The 23,746-nt window shown below is 36.3% G+C and overlaps 2 protein-coding genes and 1 pseudogene across 2 annotated transcripts; 1 reads left to right on the forward strand and 2 right to left on the reverse strand.

The window, feature by feature from the left end:
• Nucleotides 1–12,414: 12,414 nt before the first annotated feature.
• LOC114215426 (olfactory receptor 5T1-like) lies at nt 12,415–13,407 on the forward strand. The gene has a single exon (XM_028111420.2). The coding sequence runs from the start codon at nt 12,421–12,423 to the stop codon at nt 13,405–13,407; it is 987 nt and encodes a 328-aa protein (XP_027967221.2). The 5' UTR covers nt 12,415–12,420.
• A 713-nt stretch (nt 13,408–14,120) lies between these two features.
• Nucleotides 14,121–15,892, reverse strand: LOC114215213 (olfactory receptor 5T3-like; annotated as a pseudogene).
• A 4,248-nt stretch (nt 15,893–20,140) lies between these two features.
• On the reverse strand, nt 20,141–21,149 carry LOC114215212 (olfactory receptor 5T1-like). The gene is given in 2 exon segments (XM_028111103.2): nt 20,141–20,173; nt 20,175–21,149. Coding segments are annotated over 2 exon segments (993 nt in total). The 5' UTR covers nt 21,135–21,149.
• Nucleotides 21,150–23,746: the final 2,597 nt, after the last annotated feature.

Below are 23,746 nucleotides of genomic sequence, written 5' to 3' on the forward strand. Positions count from 1 at the left end.
CGTTTTTTGCAAGATATAACACATGGATTTAGAGTAATCCAAATTCATTTCATTCATTATAGTTCTACTCTGTTCACATTATCAAGTTCTGTGCATAAAAAGAAAAAAATAAATTTTGGACTTATTGAAATGGTTATTATTCAAGAGATAAGAAAAATACAAAATGCCATAACCATGCAGAATAGGAGACATAGACATTTAAAGCTCAGTATGACTCCAGAAGTCATAAAATATTGTGATTCCTGAATACTAATCTATGGCATATTTGGATGACATGGTAATTTATGTATATCTCTGCACACACACACACACACACACACACACACACACACACCTAGAACCTAAATACAGAAGCTTAACATTGATAGACAAAAAAGGCTTATCAAAAATTTTATTTTTCTTCAATTCTCTAGATGCTCTTGATGAACAGTTGGATTGGAAACAAGAGGTTTAGTAAATAATTTCTCACTTTATAGATGAGCAAATGAACTCTGGAGTAGTAAGATGATAATCATTCATGTATTTATCTGTTCAAAAATACTCCTGAGGGCTTACTAAGTTGGGGAGAAGCAGAAAAATGATGTTGGGGACTATAAACACCAAGGATAGAAGCAAAACTGAGAAGGAAGGTAAAATAGGGTGTTGCAAGGTGGATTGGGCATATTTTAGACGTTGTGCAGTATATCTCTATGATGATGTTGCAAATGAATTAGAATGAAGTGATGTAACATGCCATTAGGAATTCCTTTTAGTGACACTCTTGTAATGACGGACAGACAACATATGTTACTAGACATCTGACTAAATCTTCCACTATGGAAGAGAACAAAAGCAATAAATAATAAAAGAGAATTGGAGACTTCCAGTTCCTAGCTCCAAAGATGAGGAGCCTGGAAGACACCACCCTGTCTTATCAACAAGTAAAAAGCTGAACACACACACACACACACACACAAATCAGTAACTCTTCTTGGATCCTTAAAGAGAAGGAAGCACAGGTCCAACAGTGGCCTCTAAGATTGAAGAAACAGGCAAAGAGAGGGAGTCAAATCTTACCTGAACAGAAACTCAGGAGCAGAAAACACCATGGGAAACAATGCCTAGAGAAGAACACCTGAACTGTAGCTGACAAATTGTTGAAAGTGGAGTGTGATCAACTCTGGGAGTTAAAAATTTCAGAAGAATCCAGACAGAGTCCCACCTGCCTTAATATGAGATTTACCTTCAGGAACTCAACCAGGTTCCCACAGTAAATATTGAAGAAAACATCCTCATGCTTCCAGCAGAAGAGAGAAGGAATTATTTACAAATAATGCCAAACCCTACCCTCAGGAGAAATTAGTTACCCAGTGCCTAGCCTGCTGGGGTATCTATCAGAGCAAGTAATGAGGGGCAGAGGGAAATACCTAATTCCAGTTTACTCTAGCCATCCAGAACCACCAAGGGGGAAGAATGAGACTAAGGAACAATTGTGAAGTTCACAGTCTGGTGACACAGGCTCACTAAAAGAATGAGACCCAATCTTTAGAACATGTCCCCAACTCCATACCTAACCACATCATTACTAACGGTCCATTTACAGCAGTTTCTTTTACCCAGTACATCATGCCTGGCTACCCAGAAAAATACTACATTTCATGCTAAAAGGCAAAATAAAGCACTTTGAAGGCACAAAGCAGAACCAAGTTTGGTAGGGGTGTTGGAATGAAATATCAGATTGGGAATTTAAAACAACTATGATTAATATGCTAAGTATTCTAATGGATCAAGTAGACTTCATGGAAGCACAGAGGAGCAATGTAAATAGAGAAATGGAAATCCCAAGAAAGAACCAAAAAGAAATCCTAAAAGGGCAAAAACACTGTAACTGAAATGAAGAATGCCTTTAATGGGCAGAAGCAAGAATCTCTGAACTTGAGGATATCTCAATAGAAACTTCAAAAACTGAAAGGCAAAGAGAACAGAGATTGAAAAACAAACAAACAGAATATCCAAAGATTGTGGAAAAGGAAAGAAGAAACATTTAAAACAATAACAACCAAAAATTTCCTCAAATTAATTTCAGACTCCAACATTCAGAGGACACCAAGAAAGATAAATGCCATAAAAATTATACATTGATATAACATTTTTTAAAACGATTTTATTTATTTGACAGAGAGAGACACAGTGAAAGAGGGAACACAAGCAGGGGGAGTGGAAGAGGGAGAAGCAGGCCTCCTACAGAGCAGGGAGCCCGATGCGGGGCTTGATCCCTGGGCCCTGGGATCATGACCTGAGCTAAAGGCAGACGCTTAACAACTGAGCCACCCAGGTGCCCCTGATATATCATTCTTTAACCACAGAAAATCAAGAATAAAAATAAAAATAAAATAAAACAAAAAACTTTAGAAAAAAGCTAGAGAAAAAAATACCTCACCTACGGAGGAACACGGATGAGAATCAAATTAAATCAAATCAAATCAAACCAACTTCTCAGAAGACATTCAATCAAGAAGCAAGTGGAGTGAGGGGCGCCTGGGTGGCTCAGTTGGTTAAGCGACTGCCTTCGGCTCAGGTCATGATCTTGGAGTCGCGGGATCGAGTCCCGTATCGGGCTCCCTGCTCGGCAGGGAGTCTGCTTCTCCCTCTGACCCTCTTCCCTCTTGTGCTCTCTAACTCTCGTTCTCTTGCTCTCAAATAAATAAATAAAATCTTTAAAAAAAAAAAAGAAGCAAGTGGAGTGAAATGATAGAATAATAAGAAAAAATGTACTTGGTAATATATGCTTATGTATATATCTCATGTGTATACATGCTTATGTATGCTTACATATAAGGGCAATGAATGACCAGCAATACCAGAGAAAGGATGAAGGAATTACAAAGCTAGACGTGTTCTTACCATGTGATCCAGCAATTACATTCCTTGGTGTTTATCCAAAGGAGCTGAAAACAGGTACAAACAGAAACTTGCACACAGATGCTCATAGCAGCTTTATTTGTAATTGCCAAAATTATATCTGGAAGCAACAGATGTCTTGCAGTAGGTAAATGGATAAATAAACTGTGGTACTCCAGATAATGAATGATTACACAGGGTAAAAAAAAAAAAAAGCTATCAAGCCATGACGCCATGGAAAGACGAGAAGGAAACAAAGGTGTTTTACTAAGTGAAAGAAGCCAATCTGAAATGCTACATGCACTATGATTCCAACAATATGATATTGTGGAAAAGGTAAAACTGCAGAGAGTGAAATGATCAGTGGTTGCCAGGGGTTTACAGAGGGAAGATGAAGAGGCGGAGCACAGAGGAATTTTCGGGCACTAAAAACACTCTGTATAAGATTATAATGATGGATTCATGTTATTATACATTGTTTTCAATTTCATAGAATATATAACACCAGGAGTGAACCCTAAGGTAAATGATGGACTATAGGTAGTTACCATGTGTCAGTGCATCCATGGGGACAAGGGGTATTTGGGAAATCTCTGTACATTCCTCTTAATTTTGCTATAAACATATAACTGCTCTAAAAAAATTAAGTCCACAAAAAATGAAAAAGAAAGAAACTGAAATAAGGGAGGAAGAAAAATATGAAAATTTTTCATTAATAAACACTGAAGCTCCCCAAAACACTTCTTAAAAATAAAATATACATGCAACAGCAAAGAAATTAACTAAAAATGAGCAAAGACAAAGATGAAAGAAAAATAAATGACAAGAGCCTATCACAAAAGATCTCTATTAATCCCACATTAAGGATTTTTAAGGTATCAAGTCACCCTAAAACAGCAGCAGAATACTATTGAAATCAGCACTTTCACCACACACAGGGTTAACATGGAAAGGGAAGTATTAACAGGATCTATGATACTTGGAACCTAGGAATTTTGAAAACTCCACAAAAAAGAGAGGACAATTAGTAAAATCAAGCTGGTGAAATGGAAAAGTCTTTATATGCCCCAAGTTGCAGATGTAGGACTTCCCCACCCCCCCCAGGGTCAATTGGAGGTCACAAAGAGACTATAGGAGACCAAAATGATGGGTGCTGTAGGTCGTTGAAAATCTCAGAAATATGAAACACATGTTCCCTTCCAAAAGAACAGGGCTTCACTCTGAGGAATAAAATGCTGAAAGTCGAGAAAGTCAGTGAATAGAGCAGAATCACTGGGGAGAATCCTGGGTGGCTCAGTCGGTTAAGTGTCTGCCTTCCATCCAGGTCATGATCCCAGGGTCCTGGGATCCAGTTGTGCGTGGGGGCCTGGGGCTCCTTGCTCAGCGAGGAGCCTGCTTCTCCCTCTGCCTGCCGCTGCCACTCCCCCTTCTTGTGCTCTCTCTCTCTCTCACTCTCTGTCTTTCTGAGAAATAAATAAATAAAATCTTAAAAAAAAATCTTTAAAAAAATCACTGGGAAGGAAAGTTTGAAATAAGAGAAGAGGTTTCTGGAAGATATAGGTCTCAGAAAGTACTTTTACAACAACATATAATGTGTAAAGTGTAGAGTACCACTTTGGAAAATAACTCCAGGTAGAAGTGTTAATGAATTAGGCTTAGCTCTGAGATTTAAGGTAGTTACACAATAAGACAATATTTTAAGACTATAAAAATATGCCCAAGATCCCTTGAGCACAAAACTTGAAGTTACCTTGACACATCTCCAAACTACATATATACCTCCATATGATAGTCAAAATGCCCATCATCCCTAAACATGGGGAGAAGGGCAGATAAAAGAATTAATGTAATATTATAGAGGTGACCCTCGAACAAGTGGAGATAAGGGGAGTCACCCCCCAGTCAAAAATCTGTCTATAACTTTTGACTCCCCCCAAACTTAACTACTAATAGCGTACTGTTGACCAGAAGCCTTATTGATAATATAAACAGTTGATTAACAAATATTTTATGTTATATGTATTCTTACAAGAAAGTAAGCTAGAAAAACAAAAAATGTAATTAATAAAATCATAAAGAAGAGAAAATACCTTTACGGTACTGTACTGTATTTATCGAAAGAAATCCAAGCATAAGTGGACCCACAGAATTCAAACCTATGTTGTTCAAGGGCCAACTGTAGTTTGAAGGAATAACTTGTGAAGTGTTCCAAAGTTACTAAAATCAGATAATAAAGTAAGGCTGTAGAACAAGCAAACTAATATGGTAATTTAATGTCTTAGAATAATGCTAAACAAACTTTAAAAAATAATTAAAGTTTTATCAATATAATAAAATATATTAGTATATTACAAATGAGAAGGCTAGATATTGGAAAGATTTAAAAACGAGAACACAGAAATTAACTAGAAATAAAAAAAATAAATCAAGAATAATTTAGTAAAATATAATAATAAGTAATTCTATTAGCTGTTTTCATACATTTTTAAAAGTAATCTCTACGCCCAACATGGGACTTGAACCCACAACTAGATCAAAAGTCATCCTGTACCAACTGGGCCAGCCAGGTGTTCCTAGCTGTTGTCATATTAAATCACATTAAACCTTAGTGATTGGCTACAAAATATTACTTTCTGACATCCAAACACATGATAATAGTATCAGTAATTATTATACTTTTAAACTTGACTCATTCTGGTAGGTATATATTATAAGACCACATTATTGTGTTAAATGGCATTTCTTTCCCTAATATCAAATGGTGTTTAACTTTTTCATGGGCCTAGTTACCATCTGTGTGTCTTCTGTGGTGGGTGTTTGTTTAAATATATTGCCCTTTTGATGTTCTTGTTGTTTTTGCTTTGTTTTGATTCAGAATTTTTCATATATTATGGATACATAGTCTTCATTGGGTAACTGTTGAGCAAACATTTTGTGTAAGTCTGTGGTTTATTTCTTCAACAATGTTTTTCGCAGAGCAGAAGATTTTAATTGTTATGAAATACAAATTTATCACTTTTTTCTCCCATAGTTCATGTATTTTGAGATTTATCTAAAAGTCTGTGACTAACTCCTGGTCACACAGATGCCCAAGATTTCTCTAGAAATGTAGCAAAGGATTAATTAAGGTGTAAGATTCATTTTGAGAAAAGTTTTATATATGGTGCAAACAATGAGTCAATGTTTCTTTTTTTGTGGCATAAGGCTATTCTACAAATTAAACACCATTTAAAAAAATATTATCCTTGCTCCGTAGATTTTTTTCTTAGCAATTTTGACAAAAATCAATTGAGCATATATGGGTGAATCTATTTCTTGACACTGTTCTGTTCCATTGACGTAGCTGTTTGTCTTTTCAATATCTCTGATTATTTAGCTTGATTTGTGTGAATATTCCAAATTTATTCTTCTTTTCAAAATTCTTTTAAAAAATATTTTATTTATTTATTTATTTATTTATTTAGAGAACATGCTCCCAAGTGGGGGGAGGGGGAGAGGGGAGAGGGAGAGAGAGAGAATCCCAGGCAGACTCTTCTCTGAGCACGGAGCCTGATGGGGGGCTCCATCCCATGACCGCTGAGATTATAATCTGAGCAAAAATCAAGAGTTAGACGCTTAACTGACTGAGCTACCCAGGTGCCCCTCCTCTTTTAAATAAATTATAGAATCAGGGTGTCAATTCCTGCAAAAATACTTGTTTAATTTTAATTGGAGTTGTATTGAATCCATAGATCAATTTAGCATTGGGCCCATAGCATTGCATTTAATTAATAGATCAATTTTTCACAGTTGAGCCAGCATCATCTTCATATATATATATATATGTAAGTTATAGACAGGGAATGCTATATATATAATTTCATAAATAGCATTCCCTGTCTATAACTTAAAATCTCTTGAGTGTGGCATCTAGGCATATATATATTTTCCACAATTTTTCTAAGATTTTCTTATTTATATAGTTACTAGTCTGTATTAGTATATAAGATCTCAAAGTCAAGACCAAATCCAATACAACCTAAAATGTTTGACCTTTATCTCTGGCATTTTTCTCTTACATAGAATATTACCATTTTCTGTATACTGCCCTATCTCTCTTGTCCACTTGGAAGTGTAGTATTTTAAAATTTATTAAAAATATAGTAATCTTTATTAAATGATTATGAAGTCTGCCATAGGTTATGCTGTCATATTATTTTATTATGTCCACGTTTATATGATTTTTTTAGATTTTTTTTTTTTTAAGTAATATCTACACCCAATGCGGGGCTCAAACCCACAGTCCTGAGACAGGAGTTGCAGGTTCCACAGATTGAGCCAGCCACGCGCCCAGATGTTTATGGGATTTTGAGGGACGTAAACAGGTTATATTTCCAGGAGGAGGAAACTGGATTTCAGAGAATTTAAGTCATCAACCTCGTGACATACAGCTATTTAGTTTCAGAGCCAAGACTATGTACTACTTCATTAGCTTTCTTTTCCACTGAGGAATCATTTCAAACCAGAGGCCAAAGTGCATTTATGTAATCATTTTCATCATGTAATTCATTATCCAGAACCATTCACTTGTTTACAATGAAAAAAAATCATCTTCATACTTTTCTGTCCCAGAAAAGAATTAGTGCATTTTCCTCCTGGGACATCACTGTGACCTTTAAGAACTCGAGATGGCGTAAGAATCTAAATGCATTAATTCATAGTGTACGTTAATGGATAGTTCATTTCCACAGGTGAGAGGAAAGGTTTCTTGTAACTTACAAAATATTTTAGTAACTGGACATATGAATTTGAAAGTAGAATGTATGCCTTAATATTTGTATTTAAGAGAGAAGATTCTAGTTAATTAGTTAATTCAAAGTTATGTTAACAATTGATCACTTGCTTTTCAGGGAACACAGCAGGGAAAGTAGAAAGGCTTTCCCACATATTTTGGTCATTAGAAGTGTAAATTAGAAATTTGCTTTAATGTTCTTGGTGAAACATTATGGTTAATTTAGAGATAGTAGAAATAAGGAGCTGTATTTAAAGTTTAAGAAAAGTATTAAATGGAGAAAAATATTAACCAGCTATTATGTATATAGAACTTTGAAATCAATATTTTTTTCTGATGGAGGGATACAAACAAATTTTAAATTTATTTTATTTGTGAGCTAATCTAGAAGCAAATTTAGTGTTTTTTTTTTTCATGGTCCATTCAAGTTTGATTGCTTAAAAAAAAAGAATTCCAATGTGCAAGGATGCCATCTCATTGATTCTATGTGATAACATTTCCAGAATTATGGCATCTCACAATGGGTTTGTAATATGGTCAAGTGGAAATAGTGTAGAGTCTGAAATCAGAGAAATCTAGGCTTGAATCCTGAATCTCTTAGAAATTATGACCTTGGTCAAGTTATATGTCTATATAGGCAGTTTTCTCATCTATAAAATGACACTGAGTTATTTAGTTTGTAGATTGTTATGTAGATTATATTAGAAAATGTGCACCAAATTCCTAACTCCTAGTAGCCAATTAATGATATATGGTAGCTACAATCAGAGCCTTCCTTCTTACTGAGCTGAGTGTAATACTGTTTCCATGGGTGTTTGGTACTTTATATTTTTGACCGTGAGCGCTGGGGAACTGATTTTATTTTAGTCCTCCAGATTGATCGTGTTTTGTTAAGAATTTAGGATCTATATTTTTGTCTTGGTAGCCTCTACCAAAGTGAAATAGTAATACATAAACATGACCAGTTTTAATTTTCTTAAATATCTGTTAATAGAAATGCCTGTTTGAAAAGCGGTTTGGATGCAGTAGCTACAGTTCATACTTTTTCTCTCTCATGACCCCAGTTTCCTATAGTGAAATAGGTAAATGCGCTAATGAGACATGATTTGGAATAAAACATACCTTCATTCATAGACCACTTTCTTATTTTGCAAGCAAGAGCAGAGACATGAAGGATTACTAAAATATCATAGTGACAAGTGTATAAGAAGAATTTGAGTAAACATATTATTATTTTAATGGCATGCCCACAAGCAGAATGTAGTGACAGAAATGGATTTTAAAGTTTCTTATGGCACAGAATATTGGGATTCACTGGGTTTAATTTCTATAGAACAGTATTTTAATATATATTTAGTATCATGTAACAAATATATGTATAACTTAAAGAAACACTTTGATTCTCTTTGGGACCCATTAATTGCAAAATGCTTTTATTTTTAAAAATTGATTTTATAATCTCTATTCATTTTATTGGAACTAAATAACATTTGGAGGCCATATTTCATGTGTATGCATTTTCACATATAATTAACACTTCAAGCTAATACAAAATATTTTAATGATCAGATAAATAAACGCTCTGCAACCATATAATTGCAGATGTAGTTGAACAAGGTATGCCTCAAAATTTGGGTCAATCTTAGTCATTCTTTGGAGTTACAAGGAGAAGTAACTTTTCCAAGTTCACATTGTCACCAGATGCTAAATCTGAGATTATAATATGAGGTTTAATTAATTTTTTTTAAAATGTTGCCCCATTGTTTTTTTAAAAAAATAATTAATTAATTTGAAGGGAGAGGGGTGGAGCAGAGAGAGAGGGACAAGCAGACTCCATGGTGAGTTTGGAGCCTGGTGGGCTCAGAGTTCTGAGATCATGACCTGAGCCTAAGTGGAGTCGGACATTTAACTGAATGAGCCACCCAGATGCTCTTGTAATATGAGGTTTTAGAGTCCAAATATAATGTTCTTAATCTTCTACAATTGTCTTATCTTAGGCACATTAGTTACATAAAGGTTAGAATTGTTACGTCACTGACCCTTCTCCAGTGTGTCTCAGTCAACATGTGTTTTGTGATGGATACCTTTAGCATACTGCCTATTAGTATATTTTTCAAATTTTGCTTGCATGTTTTATTTTTACTGTACTTATTCTTATCTGCTTAATTCCTGTTTTGTATCTGAATGTCTTTAGTAAATATTTTTGTATGTATTCCATGGATTTGAGAGAAAGGGAGACATAAGAGAAGACTGGGAAAGAAAGAGAGAGAATAGGATTTTTTAAACAGCCATCTATTTTTGGTGATACCCCAAAATGCATTAATCATATTTATATTATTCATTGATGTCTTTATAAACTACTTTACCAATATAACAATTCAGAATTAACTATACATTATTTTAAGGTATGTGTGTGTGTTCTCATGAGAGTTATGTAAGCTATCTGGATTTATAAAAAAATCAAATTTTAACATAATTGTATTTTGTATTTTTTTACTATCAATTTTCCTAAAAATCAAATGAGCATTTTTGGTTTTGTAGACTTATATTTATGAAACTACTCTATACATTAGAAATGTCTTCCACAGGAATCTCTGGAACATTTCTGAGAAAATAAAGACATATAGTTTTCTTTTTTTCTAACAGTAGCCTTATTTATTTATTATCTACTGATGTGTGAGTGTCTCAATATAACAAAACTGTAGCATGTTCCATGTCATGAATACAAATCATTTGTGAGTAAATTCAGCCTGGCCTTATATACAGTGAATTTTTTTTAACTCTTTTTAAACACTTGTTGGTTATAAAATGCCAAAGGAAAAACAAAAGTCAACATGCTGAAATCTGCCCCTTAAATATGATGGATCCAGGAATTAATAGTGTTTTCAATAACTGAGCTTTCAGTCCAGATACCGGTGTTACTTTTTTTTTTAAGATTTTATTTATTTATTTGACAGAGAGAGACACAGCGAGAGAGGGAACACAAGCAGGGGAAGTGGGAGAGGGAGAAGCAGGCTTCCCGCGGAGCAGGGAGACTGATGCGGGGCTCGATTCCAGGACCCTGGGATCATGACCTGAGCCGAAGGCAGACGATTAACAACTGAGCCACCCAGGCGCCCCGATACAGGTGCTTCTTTAACATTTTTTAAGTTTCCTTTATTCACACTCCACTTAATGAGAAACAGTATGATGACATCAAGAAAACAAAACAAAACAAAAAAACAGAAATTATTTTGAGGCGAATATAGTGATTTTTCTCTCAGCAAAAACTTCAGAAACAATTTTATTATCTACTATCAGGTGACATTAATTTCACAGTTATTTTAGAAACTGTGAAATTTCTATTAAGAAACTCCATAAGTAGCTATAATATATTTTTTTAAAATGTCCAGGATTTCTATTTGAGGGAAATATATCTAAAAAAAAAAAAAATCCAAGGATTTTGTAGGAATAATCACATAAATTGAAAATCATCTCACATTGTCATTAAGATAAAATTTGAAAAAAAATAATAGTATGATAGGCTGCAGTGGCCAAAATGAACAACTTAATGATATGTATTTTGAGGAAAAAGAAAAAAATCTGAAGAAAAAGACATTGCATTGTTTATGTTTGCAAATAAGGTACATCTCTCTCCAGAATATTCTCTGCTATTCTGTTCACCACTGCTGTGGATGGAAACTAATGGAACAGGATGATTGCCAGAAAAAATGAGGTAAATGGTTTTGGTGGAAAAGGCAGGCTTGTTTGATAAATTGAGATGTCTCACTTATCCCAGTTCCTAGTCATCTGGAAACATGTTAAAATTAAATAATTTCCATAGTATTTCTCATTTATTTTTTTAAAGATTTATTTATTTTAGAGTGTGTGTATGTGTGTGTGTGCGCGCGTGTGTGTGCGCCTGCAAGTGGGGGAGGGGCAGAAGGGGAGAATCTTCAAGCAGACGCCCCACGGATCACAGAGCCCCACGCAGGGCTCCATCCCACTATCCAGAGATCATGACCTGAGCCAAAACCAAGAGTTAAATGCTCAAAGGACAGAGCCACATAGTTGCCCCTAGTATTTCTCATTTAAATTCAACACAAGTGGGGCGCCTGGGTGGCTCAGTTGATTAAGCGGCTGCCTCCAGCTCAGGTCATGATCCCAGGGTCCTGGGATCGAGACGAGCGTCAGGGTTCCTCCTCAGAGGAGAACCTGCTTCTACCTTTCCATCTGCCGCTCTGCCTACTTGTGCTTTCTATCTCTCTGTCAAATAAATAAATAAATAATCTTTAAAAAAATAAAAAATAAATTCAACGCAAGCTTGTGATAGAAGTGTACTTGCTCCCATTTTTAACAGTTGCAAAGATTAAAGAAAGGACTTTCATGGACATTGTAGCAAGTCCAGAACTAGTATTCAGACGTGTACTTTCCACTATAATATTTTAAGACTCAAATATTCCTATGTTTACTCATCATTGTGAATTTTAAGATTACATGATATGCAAAAAGACAATAAATAATTGAATAGAAAATGATTTAGACAATAAACTACTTAAATCAACAGAATATTTTTAACTTGATAAATGTAGTCAATGACTGAATAAAATAATTTCTTCCTTTTATTTAACAGCAAAATGCAACCACTGGGGACCAACATCTTTATCGCTGCTTATTTTATCAGTGCCAAGGAAATCATTATACCTTGCTAAGAAACAAATATGAGGATATAATTGGGTAGGCTCTATTTTCACAAGATATTGCCTTTAGCACCTATAATAAAAAGTGAAATGCCAGAGTTGCCATCAGATTTAGATTTACACAGGATTCAGATGAAAAACATGACTGAAGTCAACATGTTTATATTGATGGGCTTCACAGATGATTTTGAGGTGCAGGTCTTCCTATTTTTTCTATTTCTAGCAATCTATCTTTTTACTCTGATAGGAAATTTGGGACTGGTTATATTGGTCATTGGGGATTCTAGGCTCCACAACCCCATGTACTATTTTCTGAGCGTGTTATCATTCCTGGATGCCTGCTATTCTTCAGTTGTCACCCCAAAAATGTTAGTCAATTTCCTAGCAGAGAATAAAGCCATTTCCTATCTTGGATGTGCAGCCCAGATGCTTCTCTTTGTTACTTTTGGGACCACAGAAAGCTTTCTCTTGGCAGCCATGGCTTATGATCGCTACGTAGCAATCTACAACCCTCTCCTCTATTCCGTGAGCATGTCACCCAGCGTCTATGTGCCACTCATCGTTGCTTCCTATGTCGGTGGCATTTTGCATGCTTCTGTACACACAGTGGCCACGTTCAGCTTATCCTTCTGTGCATCCAATGAAATTAGGCATGTCTTTTGTGACGTCCCTCCACTACTTGCCATTTCTTGTACTGACACCTATACAAACCAGCAGCTGCTCATCTACTTCGTGGGAGCTATTGAGACAGCCACTATCCTGATAGTCTTGGTCTCTTATGGTTTCATTGTGTTGGCCATTCTGAGGATGCATTCTGCCGAAGGGAGGTGGAAAGTCTTTTCTACATGTGGCTCACACCTAACTGGAGTGTCAATTTTTCATGGTACGGTTCTCTTCATGTATGTGAGACCAAGTTCCAGCTATGCTCTGGACCATGACATGATAGTGTCAATATTCTACACGATTGTGATTCCCATGTTGAATCCCATCATCTACAGTTTAAGGAACAAAGATGTAAAAGAGGCGATGAAGAAATTGTTTGTGAGAAATTGGTTCCTAAGTAAAACACATTATTAGCTTTAAGTAAATCTGCAAAGAATGTTGCATATCAATTTATGTCTCTATGCTCAGAAACTAAAGAAAATGTCTTGGTTTTAATGAATAATACTGTCTGTATATCCTAGAATATTTCCAAATAAAGCATTTATCAACCCTCCAACACAGCATTTTACAAATATAGATCATTTGTATAATCTATATACTTTTACTGTGTTCAAATTGGTTCATATTAAATATTTGTTGATACAAGTGTATTGCTGTTGTCAGTCATTGTGGAATTTTCACTCACTACTACTATAGCTTATGCGCTTAGGATTCTATGGATTAGTGTATCATCACACTGTTTATAGGAAGTCTTTCACACTCATTATGAGGTTACTTCTCCATCCTAAGGTTCCTGTGCAAGACCTCCTTAAACTTATTTCATTTGTTCTCCATGTGCTTTCAGAGTAAGATCTATCTAGGCTTATGGCTCTGACCTTTTCACTCTTTGGCCCAACACTATATATTTTTATCCCATTATCAAAATCTTTCCTTATTACTGCTCAATCATAGAAATGATAAGATCCATTCTGAAACTCCAAAAATTATAGTGGTAAGTATTAGATAGTAATATTTATTGATAATGTACTTAGGCTCAGGAAAAATAAAAGTAGAGCTTAGAAAAAAGCAACAACTTGTTAATTATATAAATATATGTATATCTAATATATATGCACATTACATATACATCATATATACACAATATATATTATACATATATGCATTATATATGTGTGTGTATATATATATATATGGTTTGTGTAAATGTCAGAACAAGAAATGGCAAGTAGTGGAGGGATGTCACAAAAGACATGTCTAATTTCATTGGATGCACAGAAGGATAAACTGAACGTGGCCACTGTGTGTACAAAAGCATGCAAAATGCCACCAATGTAGGAAGCAACGATGAGTGGCACATAGACTCTGGGTGACATGCTCACAGAACAGAGGGGAGGGTTGTAGATTGCTACATAGCAATCATAAGCCATGGCTGCCAAGAGAAAGCTTTCTGTGGTCCTGAAAGTAACCAAAAGAAGCATCTGGGCTGCACAACCAAGATAGGAAATGGCTTTATTCTCTGCTAGGAAATTGGTCAGCATTTTTGGAGTAACAACTGAGGAATAACTGGCATCCAAGAATGATAAAACACTCAGAAAATAGTACATGGGGTGGTGAAGCTAGGAATCTCCAAAGACCAATATAACCAGGCCCAAAACATTGCCCTATAATGATGGAAGTGGCACAGTATAAACAACCTGCCATGAGGTAGCTGGCTGATCACACCAGGTAATGGTGCCATATTGGGGCCTATGTATTGGTCTCTGTTCCTGGCAGGTTGGGTGCTCAGCAATGGGTTCAGACAAGTCAGCCTTTGTGAATGGAGGTCTATGTTACTGACCCCACACAAACCTTCTTCCTTGCTGTCACCATCACTTCATGAGCCCATTATTTGATAAAACGGGTGGCTAGTGAAATAAGATGAATGATATCCATAGAATGAGTCACCCTATCCACTTGATTATGAAAATCCTTCTATGCTGAGGGCAATCTTTGGTGGGCATTGACAAGAGCCTCAAATATCCTCACATGTTTAACACAAGAGGGAGGTCTATCCACATACCTCTTGACCAGCCTTCTTGACACCAATTTTTCAATCATGGAACTTCCAAGTCCCTGACTGTCCAGCCAAACCACTGGCTATAGAACATGACTCGATATGTAGTTTCACATCGGTCTATTTCTCTTTCCATGCAAAACAAACACCTAAATATACTGCTCGAGGTTCTTCCCATTGGGAGGATTTCTTTTCACTGCAGTCTTTCAGGGATGTCACAGAAAGAGGCTGTGTTGCGGCAGCTGTGCCCTTCTGCGTGGTGTCTGCTTATCATTCAGAACCATTTGTAAACTAGGCCTAAGTCTTCTCTACCTCTGTCAAATAATCATAGGAAACTCCACGGAAGCCATAGATTCAGGCTAGAAGAGAGAAGAATTGTGGACCCTTAGTGTTTGGGATACTTCTTCATTTAACCCTCTTGGACCTTCAAGGCCTGCTCGAGCACAATTTCATATATAACCCTTCCATTTCATGATGGAGGGCTCCTGTTATGCCCAAATTTATGACTGGTTGGGTCAGAAAACACCCAGCTTTGAATGGGGAAACTCAGCTGTCATGGTAATTTAGTGGCCATGGTAAAGTGTTCAGTCTCTACTAAGGCCTAGTGGCAGGTTAAAAGCTGTTTTACAAAAGAAAAGTAGTTATCTATGGAGGATGGCAGGACTTTGCTCCACAGTACTAAGGGTCTCACTGTGTTTCGCCCACAGGGACTGACCAAAAGCTCCAAACAGCATCCTTTTCTGCCACTGCCACTCCAAGCACCAATGGACCTGCTGGATCATCTGCTCCGCATGGAAGAGAAGGTCCACGGCAGCCTGAACCTCTGGCAGAGCCTTTTCCTGTCATGAACCCCTCAAAACTATCAACTTTTGAGGTCAGTTAGGACATGGCTGGAGTAACACAACTCAATGAAGAATATACTGCCTTCAAAGAAGAGGTCCACTAGTGTGACTTTTTTGGTTGTAAAAGTGACCAGATGCAGCAAATTTCCCTTGACCTTAATATGCCTTATACCAACTGTACTCTTAGATATGCAGTTTTCTGCATAGGCCAAATAGGAGATTTAAATGGAGATGTAATAGAATCATCACTCCTGTATCCTTCAAGTCTTTGATGGTGGAACTCATTTCTCATTACCCTTCAAAATGCAGTATTGATTCTGGTTTACTATTTTTCTTGGTAGAGGCAGTTATAATTGCTCCCACTTGGGATTTTTCCATCATGATGACCCTTACTCCACAGGTCAGGGAAGCAATGTGGGGATTCTGCCGGGGACTGAGTTGTTCATTCCAAGTAGACATTCTGGAACTGGAGAATTAACCACAGGATGGTGCAGGGGCATAAGGGATTCACTGCGGTATGGGCCAGGAGTAAAACTCCACTGACCACCTGACTTCCACCAGCCGCTACCTTGACTGTTGGGCCACAAACACACAAACACACAACAATGTTTTGGGTCTTCTGGAATCATCATCAGCTCAGAACTCATGCCCAGTAGTTCTCAAAGATCTGGTTATTTCCTTTTCACCAATGCAGTTACCCAGGTAAAGGTCCAAAGTCTCTCTGCGGAAGGCTTAGAGAAAGATTAATAGTTTAAATTCTTGGTAGTATACCTGGGTCCTCCCTCAAGGGTACCTGGTCCCTTCATTAAAGGGGTTCTAGGACTCTAAGCTGCCTCAGTTCATAAATTGATTGAGGGACAATGACTCTGTTTTTGTGATTCAAGTTAGACTTTTGTTTACTTAACCTAGAACTTTTCTGCTTATAAAGATCAAGTTAGAATGTAGTATTTCTCATCTATTTCACTTCTAGAATACCATGATCAACTTGCCACGGCTATGCTTGTAAATGAGTAAGACTACTCTAATTGCTGCTTTGAGTCTGCCGTCCTAGGGGGTAACCTAGAGTGAGGTGGGTGCCTCCACTCAGGCTCTGCCACTCCAGAGTGAATGTTATTTATGCAAATAGAAATGTAGCAACACATATCCCAAACAGGAAAGTTCTCATACAGGAAATGCAAAGAGAGAAATGGAAAGAAGCCTGCTAACTTTGGGAAACTTGATATACCTGTATTAAATATTTTCAGTTAAGAACACATTAATTAGGACATAAAGGCTTAAACTAAACATTCAATAAGATTGTTTTTGTAGGTAAGTATGTACGAAGCTTTGAATTGACGATTTTCTCTCTTTACAAGTATAGGGGTAGCTTTATGAAAACTTCCATATATTAGTGAAAAGTAAGATCTGAATAAAGAAAATTTTTGAAAATTGCATTCTATTTTGAAATGACTAACAAATTTAAGAAAACTCTCAAACTATTCCATTTCAACATTTTTAGATGTTACTAAACTACTCCTAAGTAAAAAAAAATGGGAAAAATCAGAAATATTGATAATGAAAATATGAAGTACTAAAATATGTGTGATTCCACTGACACATTATTTATTGGAAAATTGTACCCAAATGAGAAAGCTAGGAAAGAATAGCAAAGTAGACCAATAGAAAGAGGAAATATTGTATTTTTTTTTCCTTTCGAGTTTTTATTTAAATTCTAGTTAGTTAACATATATGTAAAATTAGTTTTAGGAGTAGAATTTAGTGATTCATAACTTACATATAACACCCAGTGCTCATCACAACAAGTGCCCTCCTTAATACCCATCCCCCATCGAGCTCATCCTCCACCCGCCTCCCTCCATCACCCCTGAGCTTGTTTTCTACAGTTAGAGTTCCTTATGGTTTCCTTCCCTCTCTCTCTCATCTTTCTTTCCTCTATGTTTATCTGCTTTGTTTCTTAAATTCCACGTTTGAGTGAAATCATAGGGTATCTCTCTTTCTCTGACTGACTTATTTCACTTAGCATAATACACTCTAGCTCCATTCGTGTTGTTACAAATGGCAAGATTTCATTCTTTTTGATGGCTGAGTAATATTCCATTATGTTTCTGCATCTTCTTTATCCATTGATCAGTCGATGGAGATTTGGGCTCTTTCTATAGTTGGGTTACTACTGATAATGCTGCTATAAACATCAGGGTACATGTGCCCCTTTGAATCTATATTTTTGTATGCTTTGGCTAAATATCTAGTAGTACAATTGCTGGGTCATAGGGTAGTTCTATTTTTAACTTTTTGAGGAACCTATTTTAAAGGAAAAAAATGAACTAGAAAATTTAAAACAGTAACTAATATTTAAATAAAACATTCTATCTTGTTTCACATGCATCCTTTCATTGAATTAAAAAATGTTTTTGACCATTTCTTATGTAAAATATTTATTCATTTAGGGAATATTTACTGAGCAACAATATGTATCAGGTAATATTCCAAATATATGTGTCTGGAATATATTTGATTTATAATAAATCAAATATAAATTAAGTACATATTATATGAATCCCTGATAAGTGCAATTGTTATATTCAAAAAAGAAAGAATATGAGGATAGTCAATGGAAGTAAATTGTAATTATAATGTAATCAATGAAATCCTCACTAAGCAAAGGCATTTTAAAAAATGAGTCATATGAATGGCAGCCGGGAGAACCTTCCAAATAGAAGAAAAGAAATGAAGAAAAAATGGGGGTGGTGCAGTATATAATGTTGTAAGAGATTATCTATATTTGTATGGTTAAGATGTTACTTAAACTTAACAATCCCACTTTAGGGAAATATCCTTACATTGTGCTCTATGTTCCTAAGGAGATCATCCTATTGGAACCAAAGAGATTTAACACAAAAATAATAATAATGTTAGGGGTGCCTGGGAGGCTCAGTCGGTTCAGCATCTGCCTTCGGCTCAGGTCGTGATCCCATGATTCCGGGATTGAGCCCCATCTCGGGCTCTCTGCTCAGCAGAGAGCCTGTTTCTCCCTCTCTTTCCCACTTGTGCTCTCTCTTGCTATCTCTGTCTTTGTCTCTCAAATAAATAAATGAAATCTTCAAAAAAAATAATAATGGTGATAAAGAAAGGAAGGAGGGATGGATGGAAAACCAAAATCATTTATAATGAATTAACTTTGAAGGACACATGTCCTTGCAATGAAGATGAGGTTTGTTGGAAGTAGGACTAAACCTGAGTATAATCAGGATGCTTTTCTATACCTTGGTTCTTGGGTCTGGGCACTGAGGAGTGGTGGCATCTTAAGGGCATCACAGAGTGGTAATGGTCAAAAGAGAGCAGAGCCAAGGCTGAGTCTGTAGAGGGTTAGCAGGAAACCCCACAAAGATGGGCGGGGGTTTAGCTTAGTTTCTGCCAGCCAGCTGTATTTTACTCTCTGAATTGTGCCTGTCTTTTGTCATTCTTGAGTTGAAGTATAATCTTGATAAATGCTAATGCCTAGTGTCTGTAACTTGTGAGGAAGTAAAAATGGATTCAATGTCCACGTTTTCAATGAAATAACAAAAAGGGGAGAGAAGCACCCTCACAAGCAGTGTGGTAATGACACTAGAGATTTAAATATATTATCTGTGGCCCCTGCTGCCAATGTACAGATTTAAGGATAGAGCAGAAGGCTTTTATCAGGAGATAGATGCCAGGGACTCGAGGGAAGTGGATTTGGATTATGTGAACTGGAGTTTTGCTATCAATTGTGTGGTATTTGCTCAAGCTAGTCAGATACAATTATAAAGTTATTAAGAATTGCAACTATGGGAGACCGTCAAGTTTGACTCATAGGAGGGTGAAAATATGTGTGTACATGTAAATATATTTTATATAATGAATATATACAAGTGTCCACATGTCCACACACACACACACACACACACACATATATACATACACATATATTCAGAACACAGAGGCACAGAGAGGAATGACGTAGAAATGGAAAGAAAAGACTGCCACTAAAAAAGCCCCCCCCCAAATAAAACAAACTTCCACCTGCAAGTGAAGGAGAGAGGCCTTGGAAGAAATTCACTCTGCCTTCACTTTCAGACTTGTAGATTCTGTAACAGTGAGAAATAAATTTCTGTTGTTAAACTACCAGTCTGGGGCACTTTGTTATGGCAGTCTGAGCAAATGAGTACAATCTCTATCATATTAATATTAAGACAATGAATATTATTCTTAACTTTTCTTAATTTAGTGGTCAATGTGAACAGTATACTTTATTGACATAACCAGTTTTTACCAAACGCTCTTTTCATTGCCTCTTTTACATCTTTGTTCCTTAAACTGTAGATGATGGGATTCAACATGGGAATCACAATCGTGTAGAACATTGACACTATCATGTCATGGTCCAGAGCATAGCTGGAACTTGGTCTCACATACATGAAGAGAACCGTACCATGAAAAATTGACACTCCAGTTAGGTGTGAGCCACATGTAGAAAAGACTTTCCGCCTCCCTTCGGCAGAATGCATCCTCAGAATGGCCAACACAATGAAACCATAAGAGACCAAGACTATCAGGATAGTGACTATCTCAATAGCTCCCACGAAGTAGATGAGCAGCTGCTGGTTTGTGTGGGTGTCAGAACAAGAAATGGCAAGTAGTGGAGGGACGTCACAAAAGACATGCCTAATTTCATTGGATGCACAGAAGGATAAGCTGAACGTGGCCACTGTGTGTACAGAAGCATGCAAAATGCCACCGACATAAGAAGCAACGATGAGTGGCACATAGACTCTGGGTGACATGCTCACGGAATAGAGGAGAGGGTTGTAGATTGCTACGTAGCGATCATAAGCCATGGCTGCCAAGAGAAAGCTTTCTGTGGTCCCAAAAGTAACAAAGAGAAGCATCTGGGCTGCACATCCAAGATAGGAAATGGCTTTATTCTCTGCTAGGAAATTGACTAACATTTTTGGGGTGACAACTGAAGAATAGCAGGCATCCAGGAATGATAACACGCTCAGAAAATAGTACATGGGGTTGTGGAGCCTAGAATCCCCAATGACCAATATAACCAGTCCCAAATTTCCTATCAGAGTAAAAAGATAGATTGCTAGAAATAGAAAAAATAGGAAGACCTGCACCTCAAAATCATCTGTGAAGCCCATCAATATAAACATGGTGACTTCAGTCATGTTTTTCATCTGAATCCTGTGTAAATCTGAATCTGATGACAACCCTGGCATTTTAGTGTTTATTTATAGGTTTTAAAGGTAGTTTTTTTTTTTTTAATAGAATACACCCTATGTATCCTGGTATTTGTTTCTTAGAAAGGTATGTTGAAATCCTTGGCAGTGAAGGAATAGGCGGTGATGGGCTTGGAAGTTGGGTTCAAGTGAATGCATTACCCTGTATAAATAAATTAAAGAAATTATGTTATTAAGTTGTTGGCTAAATTTGCCACGTTAAAAGTTATGCCAATAAGTGAATTAATTTCTAGTTAGTTTCTGTTAAATTTCTCCTACCTGGTTTCATATTCCATCATCTTAAAATCCTCAAAGATGAATGAATATGGGAATTTAAAAATCTGAAAGTAGTATAATAAAAATTACATATCTGAGTACTAGCCCTAGATTTTGTACAATGGATGTGAGATTCCTTTTGTGTGTGTGTGTGTGTGTGTGTGCACAATTGTTAACATGAGAGCAACTGTACATATATCACAAAATTGGAATGCATTTAAATGAGAAAAACAATGTGAAATTACTTAATTTTAAAATATTCTCAAATGAGTACAATGTGGGTTGTTAGATTTAATTTCACCTTGTCATATGCGGTAGCCCTTTCTGACCATCCCAATATTCTATGGTATCAGGCACCTTAAAAATTCATCCCTGTCTTTACATTGTACTTTGGGCATGTCAATAAAATGACAGTAGGTTTACTTACATCCCCCTGATGAGTTTATCCATAATAATTTTCTTTTTTTTCTAAAGATTTTATTTATTTATTTGACAGAGAGAGAGACAGCAAGAGAGTGAACACAGCAGGGCGAGTGTGAGAGGGAGAAGCAGGCTTCCCACTGAGCAGGGAGCCCAATGCGGGGCTCGATCCCAGGACCCTGGGATCATGACCTGAGCCGAAGGTAGATGCTTAACGGCTGAGCCACCCAGGTGCCCCCATAATAATTTTCTTACAGTTTTTAATTTCTCTGATTTTATCTGTAGTGCAAGAAGGTGGCTTGTGGATGATTTAATCCAAATCATGTAGAGAAATTATCTACTTCACTCTAGGGAACTGGAGGGATGAAAGACAGAAAACATGGAATTTGCTTCTTCCAAAATGCTCTTCAAACAGGCTTTCACCAACTAATATTTAAGGAAATGAAAACTGATTGTTTTTATATCTAGCTAATTTCAGTTTAAGAAATGGGACCTAGATAGACAAAAATATGGACCATCACTGTTAACAAAATATACCAATACGGAACAGTAAAATTGTCAATTCTTCACCTATAATGCATTTAGAAAACATAAAGTAGGGTACATCCATGAGAACAGTGTTATAAAAGTAAAGCTTGAGAAAGGAAGCTATGATAGCATTAACCACATGATATTAACCACATAATACTAAGGGTTAGAACTTTTGTGTACATCATTTTATATAATCTGCATAGCAACCTGAAACTAAATAATTTAGCATCCTTTTATAGATGAGAAAACTAAGAAACAGCCCAACATGTAACCTGCCCAAGGTCATACAGTTAGTTAGTAGCAAAGCCAGGATGCAAGACCAGGTTTCTCTGTCCCGTATGTTAAGCTATATCTTCTTCTTTTTTTTTTTTTAAAGATTTTATTTATTTATTTGAGAGAGAGAAAGAGAATGAGAGATAGAAAGCACGAGAGGGAAGAGGGTCAGAGGGAGAAGCAGACTCCCCGCTGAGCAGGAAGCCCCATGTGGGACTCGATCCCGGGACTCCAGGATCATGACCTGAGCCGAAGGCCGTCGCCTAACCAACTGAGCCACCCAGGCGCCCAAGCTCTATCTTCTTGACCATGTTGCAAATTCATTGTGATATGCCATAATTCTGGAAATGTTATCTACTAGAAACAATACAAAATAACATCCTCATGTGTTTGAATTCTTTTATAAAGCCATGAAGCTTAAGCAGACCATGATTAAAAAAAAAAAGAGAGAGAACAAAACTGAAGTGGCTTCTTGATCAAGTCATGGACTAGCAAAACAAATTTAAAGTCAATGTATATTCTTCAATTTGAAAAAAACAAAACCAAAACCAAAAAATACTATGATCCCAAAATGGTATGTACCCAATGGTTGGTTGATAATTAATTTTCTCTTTAAAAATTTTCCTAAATTCATAATATAATCCCTTATTTCTACTACCTTTATTCCAACTATTATCTTTCATCAGGAAAATGAAATCAAATGTCTAACTTACAAATCTATTGACTTAAATATGTAAGTAGTCTTTCTTATTATCCCTGCTATGTTCCCTGGAATTCCCTCATTCAATTTTAATTCAACTCTAAATTAACTAGAAATTTCTGTCTCAGATTTAAATATTAAAACACAGATACTAGTTGAAGATTCAAGGTTATGACTTCTGAAATTTTGTGTAAGTCATAAGAAATCCTTTCCTCTTACCTGTGGGAATGAACTGCTCACTCAGTTAAGGTACCTTATGAACACTTCGGACTTTTATACCAGGTTCTTAAGCTCTTGTTGAAGTCCACAGGGATGCTCCAAGGAGAAAATATACTAATTATTTTCTGGGACAGAAAAGTCAGATAATTTCATGTTTTTTTTTTTCATAGTAAATAAATGGTTCTGGAACAAT

Source organism: Eumetopias jubatus, unplaced genomic scaffold, assembly GCF_037043125.1.
Source record: "Eumetopias jubatus isolate StellerSeaLion01/CBP00866 unplaced genomic scaffold, mEumJub1_p1.0 scaffold_13, whole genome shotgun sequence".
Taxonomy (NCBI): domain Eukaryota; kingdom Metazoa; phylum Chordata; class Mammalia; order Carnivora; family Otariidae; genus Eumetopias; species Eumetopias jubatus.